The sequence below is a fragment of the Bufo bufo genome, chromosome 11 (assembly GCF_905171765.1).
Source record: "Bufo bufo chromosome 11, aBufBuf1.1, whole genome shotgun sequence".
NCBI lineage: Eukaryota > Metazoa > Chordata > Amphibia > Anura > Bufonidae > Bufo > Bufo bufo.
Genome location: NC_053399.1, coordinates 93,911,302 through 93,922,267, shown reverse-complemented (window position 1 = coordinate 93,922,267; position 10,966 = coordinate 93,911,302). Strand labels below are relative to the sequence as shown.

Genomic DNA, 10,966 nt, shown 5'->3' with positions numbered 1-10,966 from the left:
GGGGAACATTTTCGCTTTTTTTTATTATTTGCAGGTGGTGGGTTCGGCGGTGGTAGTTTTTTCTTTTAATTTCGCCCTCATGGTTTTGTGGTATTAAGTTGGGGTAATTATGATAGTTGGATTTTTTTGTGTTGATGATTAGGGTAATGCGTTTTGTTTTTTACTTCATATACACGGCTACTTGTTTTTGTTCCTACCGTGTCTGTTTTTCATTTGCTATCCTGTGTGTGTGTGGCTGATGGTCGGCGGGTGTTCGGTTTCAGGGGACCGGTGGTTCTGTTTTTTTGGGTGACGGCATGGTCCCTGTTCTTTGTCCTTCCTATCACTTTGTAGTTTATTTGATTTGTTAGCAATAATTTCTTGTTCGTTTTGGTAGATTCTGTTTGTGAGATTGTGATTGATGTTCGCAAAGTGTTTGTGTTTGGTGAATTGTTGTAAGGCTTTTATATCACTTTCTATTGTATTTGTGTATTTGTCGGTGAGGGACTTTCTTTTATTCATGATAAGACCCGCGGCACACTGATCCAAATAATCATTCCATCGTCTCTTAGGTACGTGGGCACCTTTAGTCAGAAGCACATAATTCTCAGAACCTCCAACCCTCAGCCTGACGCGCTTTCGTCATAGGCTCAGTCTATTTTACGCCCTGCATTCCTTCGTTCTACATTATTCAGATTCCTGTCCCTCCAGATGTTAGTCAAAGGTTACATTGCATGTTGGACTCTCCTGTCCATAGTCATAACCCATGTATGCAAGATCTGACTACACGCATTTCAGGATCTCCAGGTCTTTAAGGAACCTCCACCTTCAGCCATGACTTGCAGGTTTCCAGTCCCTAGAGTGGTAGGCCCACCATAACCCATCATCTAGGTGAGGAGTATCCGATCAGTGAAGGCCTAAATGCTCGGAGTGCTGATCAACTTTCCTGGTGAGAAATGAACATGGATGAACAACCCCTTTAAGTATTTGGCCATTGGTGACTCACGTTTTGGACCCTCCTGTGTCTACTCACTGCCTATAACTATTTGAGAGCTTCTAGTCCTAAGCCATAGCCCCATTATGTACACAACTTATGCTCTACAGATTAAAACGCGTGAGCACTTCTGGCCTGTTGTATTCCAGAAGCCCAACACTTTATGTGGATCGACTCCTCAAACCTTGGTGACGTTGTGGACCCTCCTGTGCCTATTCACTGCCTATATCCACTTCAAAGGTCACATGGACTTTTCCTGTCCATAGTCAAAAGCCATGTACTATAAGATTTGGCTACACATGTTTTGGGATCACTAGATCTTTATGGACCTTCCACTTCAAGCTATGACTTACAGGTTTTAACTTTCCATGTTTTTCAGTCTTTAAAGGGGTAGAAGGCCCACCATACCCCATCAATAGGTGAGGGGTATCTGAACAGTGATTGCCTAACTGCTTGAACCCACCATCGATCATCAACTAGAGGGACAACCCCTTTAAGAAATCATTGGCACCTTCCCGTATTTGCCCACTGGTGACACTCATTTTGGAACCTCCTGTGCCTACCCACTGCCTATACCTATTTCAGATCGTCTAGCCCTATTCCTATGATGTACACAGCTTATGCCCTATGGATTAAAACGCGTGACAGTCCACTTCTCTTCTGCGGATCCACTCCTGAAACCTTGATGACAACTCAGAACCTTAAGAATCCAAGGCAGAGGATGTAATAAACCCAAAATTTATTCACATTGTAAGAACTTAAAGCACGGTGGGATCAGATGAAGATCCCTCCGGACCAGGAGCTTCTCTGGTTGCTGCTGAAATCAGCAGTATTGCACTTCGGGGAGAGGTGGGTAAACCGGAGCAGCTTAAGGTCCATGTAGTCCATCCTATGAACCTACAAGAGTCTAAGGCAGTGGATCCTCCTGGTTGGAGATCACCGGTAGACTTCTTCTGTTCCATTGGCTCAGGAGACCCCCATTGTGCGGTGGAATGCTTCTTCCAGACAGAAATAAATAAAAACGAGGTTGCGTTAGTTGATCAGAAGTGGTGAGCGACCACACGCTGTAGTATAGAGCGGGCTCCTTGGAAGCCCTTTTAAGTTCTGGCCTTCAAAATCGCTCACTTGTCCTAAAGTGCTATGAAGGGTTAAACAGGTCCAACAAGAAGGCCTGTTTACAGGTGACCTACAGACCACTCCAGACCTTTCATTGTGCACCTTGAAGACATAGCACCATGAGGGCAGTGGACTCTGGTTGATTGGAGAAGCCAGGCCTAAAGCCTTTGATCTCCAGGAGAAGACTGTGGAGTAGATGCGCCTACAGGAGACAACGTTTAAGAAAGTGGCTTTCACGGCCACCACCATCTCAGGACTGTCTTCACATGGAGTTCTAGAACTGATCCCTGGCAGAAAACTAGCAGGTTTGGCATTGCATTGGATGATGGTAAGACTCATTTCGGTCTTCCTCGTAGGCTTCTTTTCTGCCTTGATGTTTGTGGTCTTCATGAGGGTCGTAGTTGGACAAGGTCACCTCCTCTGTGTCTTCTGGGAGAAATGGCCGAGGTCTGGATGGAAATAATTCTTGTAGCTGGTTGAGGTTTTCTACAGGAAGCCAGCCGGGATCGGGGAACTTCACCTGAAACATAAAACGGGTCAGTAGCTAAGCTGGGTGACGCCCAATGGAACCGCCATCATGAACTTTCTGTGGACCATCAGCTTTCTCAGACTGAATGACTCATACTACCTTGCGTTTAATTTCCTTGAAATTTCTGAAACCGCTTGCTGTCAGTAAATAGAAAATGACATGGCTTAAAAACCCAAACTGACTTAAAGCTTCTCACAGCTGAGGGTCTGCTACAATCGGAGTATACTGGGAGCTCTTCAGTCACATTGTGGCAAACCATCATAACATGGAGGGAGATTTGTGCCATTCATACCCTGATTGGATGCAATTGTGACAAACCCTCAGCCGGGAGAAGCATCTGTATAAAGTCACACAGGCATGTGCAGTTCTACTGTGTGAATACACCCTTACACCCAAGGCTTTTTAAAACCAAAGATTAAAGCAATGAAAGTTTCTATTCACTGACAGCAAGCAAGGATGGGGAAGAATGGATGGAAAGGCAAAATAGAAAGTCCTAAAAAAGTGTTAGCGGGGTTGTCCGGCTTCAGACCAGAACATAGGAAGCAGACTCACCTGCACGCAGGACAAGCGCTGCTCCGTTCAAGGGTCCTGTGACTGCTGCAGCCAATCACAGGCCTCGGTGGTCACATGTCACCATCTAAGATGTACCGTTCAATCTCATCTGACCACCGAGACCTGCAGTGGTCACAGGACCCTTGAACCCTTGGCACAGGTGAGTCTGCTTTCTATGTTCAGCTCTGAACGAAGGTGACTGTGTAGCAGGTAAGTCATAGCGGCATATCTACCTTGAAGTGGATGATGAGATTCCCCTTCTCGAACGGGGCTTGATACACGGGCATTCCTTCTTTAGGAATACACCTGATGTCCCCGGGTCGGATCACTTTACCTACAAGAACAAGAGCAAGGACTTTACTTAAAGGGACAAAACACTTTATTATCCACTTGTATTGTGGATCCGTCCAGTGCATCTCATGAGGAATAGTGCTCCTTTAAGAAGAGTCACCCACCACCCATATACCATACCCGGCTGAGACGTGACCAGGATCGTCCTTCCATCCAGAGTCTGGACCTTCTGCCTGCAGGCACACAGGGCGTCTGCCAACCCGATCTCCATGCTCATTATAAGATCGTCACCCTTCCTCTGAAAAAGCTGGTGCTCCTTCTGCACCAGGGCGATGATGACGTCTCCGGGGTGAAGGCCTGGCGACTGGTCTCCCTCCCCTTGAAAGATCAGCTTATGTCTGCTCTTCATACCTAAAGAGAACCAGATCAGGTTGAGACATCTAGCTAAATGTGCCTTAAAAAGGGTCCTGTGCCTTTAAAAACCTAGGTGGCGGATTACATAAGAAGAGAACTCTAAAAAATGACCACTGTCGCTAAAAGGTGTTGCTTGGGAACCGCTTTCCCCAACAAGCTGATGGTTCACTGACAGCAAGCACTTACCTTTGTCTAGGTGCACGGTTAAGATCTTCTTCTCCCTGATCACCTTCCTGCCACTGCAAACGCGGCAGCGATCTCGCGACTGGATGTTCTCGCCTTTCCCGTGGCACTCGGAGCACGTTTTCTGCAGGGAGTGCACCAGCCCGGGCATTTGCGCCAGGATGTGTCTTTCTATGCCGCTCCCGCCACACTTGGAGCACTGAATCGCTGCCCCAGGCCGGGCTCCGCAGCCTGTGAAGCAGAATGGCATATAAAGAGTTAATACAACGGATGGTCATAAAATGGTTAAAAAAAACACCACTAAAAACTAGCCTATACTCCCCGACGCTGACCTATGACCCACCCCAAACAGGCACGGGAGGAGCTGGAACGGCAGCAGCAACCAATTTAGACTGCAGGCGGTGCGATATGTATAATCACTGAGATGCAGCAATCACTACTGACCGCAGCATCTGAGGGTTTTCTCCGATTCTGGTCATCAGGGCCCGAGTCAGCTGACATACATGGGCGCCATTTTGCTTGTGGTGGTTGGCAGCCTGCATACTTGCCAACGTTTTAGTTGGTAAAATCGGGACATCTAATTCCTACCCCGGGACCACCCACTTTTGGGTGGGGTTTAAGTTAACCCAGCCCATTTTAGGCTCGGGACAGCCCAAATTTTACAGGACCTTCTCTAAAAATCAGGGACAGTCCTGCCAAATTTGGGACAGTTGGCAACTATGAGATTGGGATACTACAACTCTCAGCAGGCATTGGGACAACATAAATCCCAACTCACAGTCGGCCATGATAGCTGGCGGCTGAGAGTTGTAGTCATCTACATCCAGCCGCCATCTTGGCACGTCATGCGCTCACCTTTACACTTTGGGCAGACAACGTTCTTCTGGAGGGACAGCTTCCGCGTGGCCCCGTTGTACAGATCCTCCAAGGAGACCGGGAGATGGTGGGTGACCGTCTTCCCTGAGAACGAAGGAGAGAAGGAGGAGGTCACCCCTACGCTACTCACACTTTCATTCGCCATTTTCAAGATCTCTGCTTGCAGTCAGTGAATGAGAACTTGACGCCATCACCCTCCCGCAGATTCGCGCTGTCCCTCTCTTTACCTTTCCTGTCCCCCCGGGGTTGACTTCTGGAGCCGCCAAAGAAGACGTTGAATATGTCCATGGGGGAGCCGTGATGTCCACTCCCACCACCGTCTCTCAGCGCCGACTCACCCCCGCTGTCGTACAGGACTCTCTGGCGGGAATCTGACAGAATCTCGTAGGCTTTGGAAATCTGTTTGAACTGTGGAAAGAATAAAGGAGAGCGGCGTTTACTGCCTCATCCTCTAGACACAACCAAAACTGCACCGAAAATTCTGCAGGGTCCCTACTGGAAGTGGACAGGACTGAGCCGACGGTCACACACATGTGTAATGTGTATGGGGTGTCCCGACTCGCCCCTGGAGGGAGTTAGCGAGGGATGACAATCAAGAAGGTGGATTTTGGGCGAGTCTGGCAGCGGCTTTCTCCCCTCCCAGGTTCCAACCATTTTGAAACTCCGGCCTACTTTCTCAAAATCAAGCCTGTCTAAGTTGCCCATAGCAACCAATCAAAGCTCAGCTTTCATTGTGTTTCGTGCTTTGAAAAGATGTAAGCTGCGCTCTGATTGGTTGCTATGGGCAACACAGCCAGTTCAGAGAGACAGGGCCTAGCTTTTACAAATGGCGCCTTCTCACCTTTTCGCCAGAATTGGGGTTCTTGTCCGGGTGATACTTCAACGCCAGGCGCCGGAACGCCCGCTTTATCTCATCGGAGGAAGCGGCGGGAGGGACCCCCAGAATGTCATAATATGCCGTTTCCTTCACCATGTTCTGGGAAACACATCATAAAGTGTCAGGAGCACATGCAGCGCTGTCTGTACATAGCCCCCAAAATGCAACACCGCCATCTCCGATAGCAGTCCACCACTCCGGGATTAACCCCATAAGGACCAAGCACAAACATTTTCATCCTCCTCCGCGGTGCGCGGCTTTTGCGGCCCATTGAAATAAATGGGATTGGACACGGAACAAAAAAAATACAGTCGTGCGCGTGATGTCTTAAAGGAATCCCTTAATGGTTTATAAAATACGTTAAAAAACAAAAAAAATATATATATTATTTGTGAGGTGGGAATGGAAAAAAAAATAAAAACCAATTCAGCCACAGTTTTTAGGGTTTTATTTTTACGGCATTCAACATACGGTAACTTTATTCAGTGGGTCAGTACGATTCCCGCGATACCAAATGTGTACGTTTTTTTATTGCGCTTTACCGCTTTAAAAAATTTCAACCTTTTAAAAAAAAAATAAAAAAAATTAATTGTCACTATATTCTGACTCCCATAACTTTTTGAAAATAAAAATAAAAAAATCTACCGATAGTTTTTTTTACTATGTAATATATATTTTTTAATATAATCAATGGGAAAAGTTCAATTTCTGGGAATTTTTTTTCCCCCATTTTATTATTTTTTAAATCAATAAGGGTCCATTCACACGTCCATATGTGTTTTGCGGATCCGCAAAACACAGACACCGGCAATGTGCGTTCCGTATTCCGCCGGCACTATCGTAGAAAATGCCTTTTCCTGTCTGCCATTGCGGACAAGAATAGGACATGTTCTGTTTTTTCCGGAAGTGCCCTGCAGCGAGCCCACTGGAGATTAGGTTCTGGATCTCTCCGCGACCAGGCTCTAGAACAGACGCTCACCGATTTACACATTAACCGATCAGCTGCGGGCACAAGGACGCAGCGGCCGCTGGAGGGTCACCGCCCACACCGCTACCGGTTTATTTCTACTGTAATGAATTTAAAGGGACCCCCACACCATTAATAAGTCAGGGGGTGGTGTGCTGGGGCAATGCATGGTAACTAGCGCCACCTGGTGGTCTAACGGGATGCTGACCTAGCTGGGCAATTCTCCATTTTAGACACTGATGTTTCACGGATCAGGGCCCCACCGCTCTGACTCTAGAACAGGGACCCCGTAGAAGTCATCGGAGGGGGCCGTGGGTGGGGTACCCCTTTAAGATCAGTGCGATATTGCTTCCTGTTATCAGACTGAGCAGAGAATATAGTAGTGCCACGGGTGTGACCGCTCCGGCACTGCTATATGCACCGTCCCTTCCATTCTCTTAAAGGAGCCTCTCTGCAGACCTTGAAGACGTTGGCAGAGACCTCCCGCGGCCATCAGAACTCTCTCGTAGACTTTGCATTTCAATTCCTCATTCCTTGTAAGAGCTCTGCTTGCTGTCAGTGAATGCAAGGCTAAAAACCAGCTGAGAGTTTGGTCAGTCATTCCTTAGGCTCTCCTTGCAACTCCCACAGAAGGGAGCGAAGCTTGCTGGGAGTTGTAGTCTCAGAACCACTGGAATGAGAAGAGGAGAGAGAAATCTAGGAGGGAAACACTACAACTCCCAGCATGCTCCGGACGCATTCGCTGACACTACTCCCAGCTGCCGGGTTTTGCGACAATGTATTCACTGACAGCAAGCAGAGATTGAGAGTCATAAAAGTATTTCAGAAAGCCGCAGAACCATTACTGGCAGTCCTATGTAAAGGCACGGGGGATGGGCCGGAAAACAAACTCAGCTCTGCTACATCTGCACACACACTAATCCTCTCCACTGCACAATAAAGGTAATTCCAGATGTGAGCCCAAGAGCTGGCACTCTACACAAGCACAGAGATGGAGCCAGGATATGATGCAGTCATAGTCCAGTGTCCTCACATAGAGTGCTAGCTCTTGAGTCCACGCAGCCGGAGTCTGAGCCGGCACTGTACGGAAGCGGGAAACATGACATCATGCACCGATATAAGGAGTTTGGGGGGGCTCTGTCTTACCTGTACCCCCAGCCGAGTCCCCCGATACCGCCCGTACACGTCACTCCAAAACACCCCGCACTGTACCTTTAATTCTCCTCCGAACTCTCTGGAAGCACGGCCACGCCTACTGCGCGCTCGCAAGCCCCGCCTTCTCGCCTAATAATTACTAAACCACGTCCTTCCACAACCAAGCCGCACGCACCCAGGAGTCTATTTGCATAACCACGCCCCGCTCGGAAAGCTCTGGAAGCCGTTCTACGCCCCCTAGGCCACGCCTGCAAGCGGCCAGTGACGAGCAGACCTAGCCGAAGCCACGCCCACGTCCTACTCCTTTCAGCCTTCTAATCTCCCGCCTTTCCTTTCGAACCCTCTGGAAGGGGTTGTAACCACGCCCCTTCTATACCCTGAGCGATAGTCCTAGTCACGCCCATTGGAGAAGGCAGTGGGGCAGGTGACGAGGTGGATTAGGAGCGGGTGTGAGGAGGGGGGAACCGGAGCCCGCTTTATCTCCGCTTAAAATTCAGATCATAGAATCTCTATTTTCAATGGGAAGAATGGAGAAATGTATAGAGTATAATGTATAGACAGGGACATAAACCTGTGGGCGAGTGACAGTGCTCCACGTATTAGTAATAACCCCCTTGTGCCCATCAAAACGTAAAACAGTAACAGGGCCCTCCGAAACGCAACAGTGCCCACTTAGTACCCTCAGTAATAGTACCTGCTTTGTGCCCCCACAAGGTATAACGCTCCCTTCATGCCCTCCACTTGTCATAGTGCCCTAGTCCAGTAATAATACCCACTTTGTCTCCTTTACAAAGTAAGAGTTGCCCCCCACATAGTGGCCATACCGTTTTATGCCTTGTACTTCCAATAACAACCCCTCCCCACGTAGTAATAGTGCCCCCTTTGTGCTCCTCTCATGCCCTCGACTTTTTCCTGTGCCCCTGCCCACTGATAATGCCCTTCACAAAGTAAGGCATCCCCTGGTCGTGCTGCGCCCCGCAATGCACGAACACCGTCCCATTCACTTTAATGGGTCCGCGATCGGGCCGTTCCGCAAAAAGATAGGACATGTTCTATCCTTTTGCGGAACAGAAGTACGGGACGAAACCCCACGGATCCGTAGGATTCCGTTCCGTGCTTCCATTCGGCATCTCCGGATTTGCGGACCCATTCAAGTGAATGGGTCCGCATCCGTCATGCGGAATGCCCACGGAACGGCGCCCGTGTATTGTAGATCCGCAAATGCGGTCCGCAATACGGCAACGTTCGTGTGCAAGAGGCCTAATAGTTGCCCCTTACGTGCCCCACACAGATACTACTACACCTTTTTATGCCCCATACTTGTAATAAAACCCGCTTTGTGCCCCTCACAATAGTAATACAGGTATAATGTTCCTTTTATGCCCCTTCTTGCCCTGGTGCCCCTGCCCAGTAATAATATCTACTTTATGCCCTTCACAAAGTAACCCTCACACAGTGGTAATACCTCTTTATGCCCCTTACTTGTAATTAGAGTTGTTGCGATACCAAATTTTTGATTCGATTTCGATACCATAAAAAAAGTATTGCGATACTCGATACCATTCGATACCACACGAAAAAATAAACAAAAAAAGCCACGTGCATTCCGCATTTTTTAAAAATGGCGAATCGCGCAGTTTAATTTTTTTTTTTCTGTTCCGGCATTCACCGCATAGATTTTTTTTAATAGTTTGGACTTTTCAGACGTGGCGATATGTTGATTTATTTATTGTTTATATATTTTATAAGTCCCACAAATAGGTAACACTAGTAAGAACCTCAACTAAACTGAATGAATTAATAGATCAAACACTTAAGTTTAAAAACGACCCCGACTTTCCTAAAAACGAAAGTAATCTACAAACGTCTGTTGAAAAATATCACGCCTCTATAGAAGAAAGGAAACCTAAACAATATAAAAAGGATCTCCTGGAATTTAAAGAAAAACGAGCCTATAGTCATACAAGCGATAAAAATAAACCGACTATAAAAGAAGTGTCTTCATAAGAAATAGAAACATCAGACACAGAAAGATCGGCAGACTATTCTTTTCGAGGTAGACCCAGATATAGAGGCAACAGGGGCCAAAGAGGATCTAAAAATAAAAGATAGGGAAACCAAACCAGAAACGACCAGAGAAATCCAGAGGAACAATATCCTTCTGGATCCTCTGGTTTACCATCGAGTTTTTTAGAGTCAGGGGGAACCCCATAATATCATCATTTTTAGATCCTCTTTGGCCCCTGTTATAGAGGCAACAGGGGCCAAAGAGGATCTAAAAATAAAAGATGGGGCAACCAAACCAGAAACGACCAGAGAAATCCAGAGGAACAATATCCTTCTGGATCATCTGGTTTACCATAGAGTCAGGGGGAACCCCATATCATTTCAGGGATTGCCCCAGGCAGGAAAAGTAGAGCCTATAGTTATACAAGCGATAAAAATAAACCGACTATAAAAGAAGTGTCTTCATCAGAAATAGAAACATCAGACACAGAAAGATCGGCAGACTATTCTTTTCGAGGTAGACCCCGATATAGAGGCAACAGGGGCCAAAGAGGATCTAAAGATAAAAGATGGGGAAACCAAACCAGAAACGACCAGAGAAATCCAGAGGAACAATATCCTTCTGGATCATGTGGTTTACCATCGAGTTTTTTAGAGTCAGGGGGAACCCCATATCATTTGAGGGATTGCCCCAGGTAGGAAAAGTAGATCGGAACCAGAACGGGCAGATCATTAACCTAACACAAAAAATTTTCTCAGAAGCTGAAATGTCTGTTCTTGCCAAGGGAACATCCTTTATACCAACTACCAAATATAGTTCTTTCCTCTGGACCAAAGATATCCATCTTTTTTGCCATAAGCTAAAATGGCAAAAAAAAATAGACAAAATGATCTAGAGGAAAGTTTAAAACTAGGTATTCCGTTAGAGGATCTTCCCTTGGCTAAAACAATGGCAGATCTCCTTTTAGAAGGGGAAAATAAACCTGGGGAGGGTCCTTTCACCAATCTAAAACCCAAAAGTATAAA

General features: G+C 47.0%; 1 protein-coding gene across 3 annotated transcripts; it reads right to left on the bottom strand.

Moving 5' to 3' along the window:
* Nucleotides 1-1,713: 1,713 nt before the first annotated feature.
* Nucleotides 1,714-8,101, bottom strand: LOC120982204 (dnaJ homolog subfamily A member 1-like). 3 transcript variants are annotated; one of them, XM_040412203.1, is made up of 9 exons: nucleotides 7,925-8,013; nucleotides 7,238-7,448; nucleotides 5,776-5,910; nucleotides 5,162-5,342; nucleotides 4,914-5,018; nucleotides 4,062-4,289; nucleotides 3,642-3,872; nucleotides 3,404-3,504; nucleotides 1,714-2,609 (listed from the first exon to the last, which is right to left on the bottom strand). In XM_040412203.1, exons 3-9 carry the CDS (start codon nucleotides 5,905-5,907, stop codon nucleotides 2,388-2,390), a joined length of 1,200 nt encoding a protein of 399 aa, XP_040268137.1. In that variant the 5' UTR covers nucleotides 5,908-5,910; nucleotides 7,238-7,448; nucleotides 7,925-8,013; the 3' UTR covers nucleotides 1,714-2,387. The 3 variants fall into 3 exon arrangements, with proteins under 3 accessions (XP_040268137.1, XP_040268138.1, XP_040268136.1); XM_040412204.1 differs by lacking the exon at nucleotides 7,238-7,448 and having other exon boundaries at nucleotides 7,991-8,101; XM_040412202.1 differs by lacking the exon at nucleotides 7,238-7,448 and having other exon boundaries at nucleotides 7,925-8,035.
* Nucleotides 8,102-10,966: the final 2,865 nt, after the last annotated feature.

What these genes read in the sequence shown, in the direction of transcription:
- LOC120982204 (XM_040412204.1), bottom strand. Translation starts at nt 5,907, where the DNA reads ATGGTGAAGGAAACGGCATATTATGACATTCTGGGGGTCCCTCCCGCC. An exon ending in ACCCCAATTCTGGCGAAAAG is followed by an intron (nt 5,343 to 5,775) that starts GTGAGAAGGCGC and finishes TTCTTTCCACAG; the next exon opens with TTCAAACAGATTTCCAAAGC. An exon ending in ATCTCATCATCCACTTCAAG is followed by an intron (nt 2,610 to 3,403) that starts GTAGATATGCCG and finishes TTTATGTTTCAG; the next exon opens with GTGAAGTTCCCCGATCCCGG.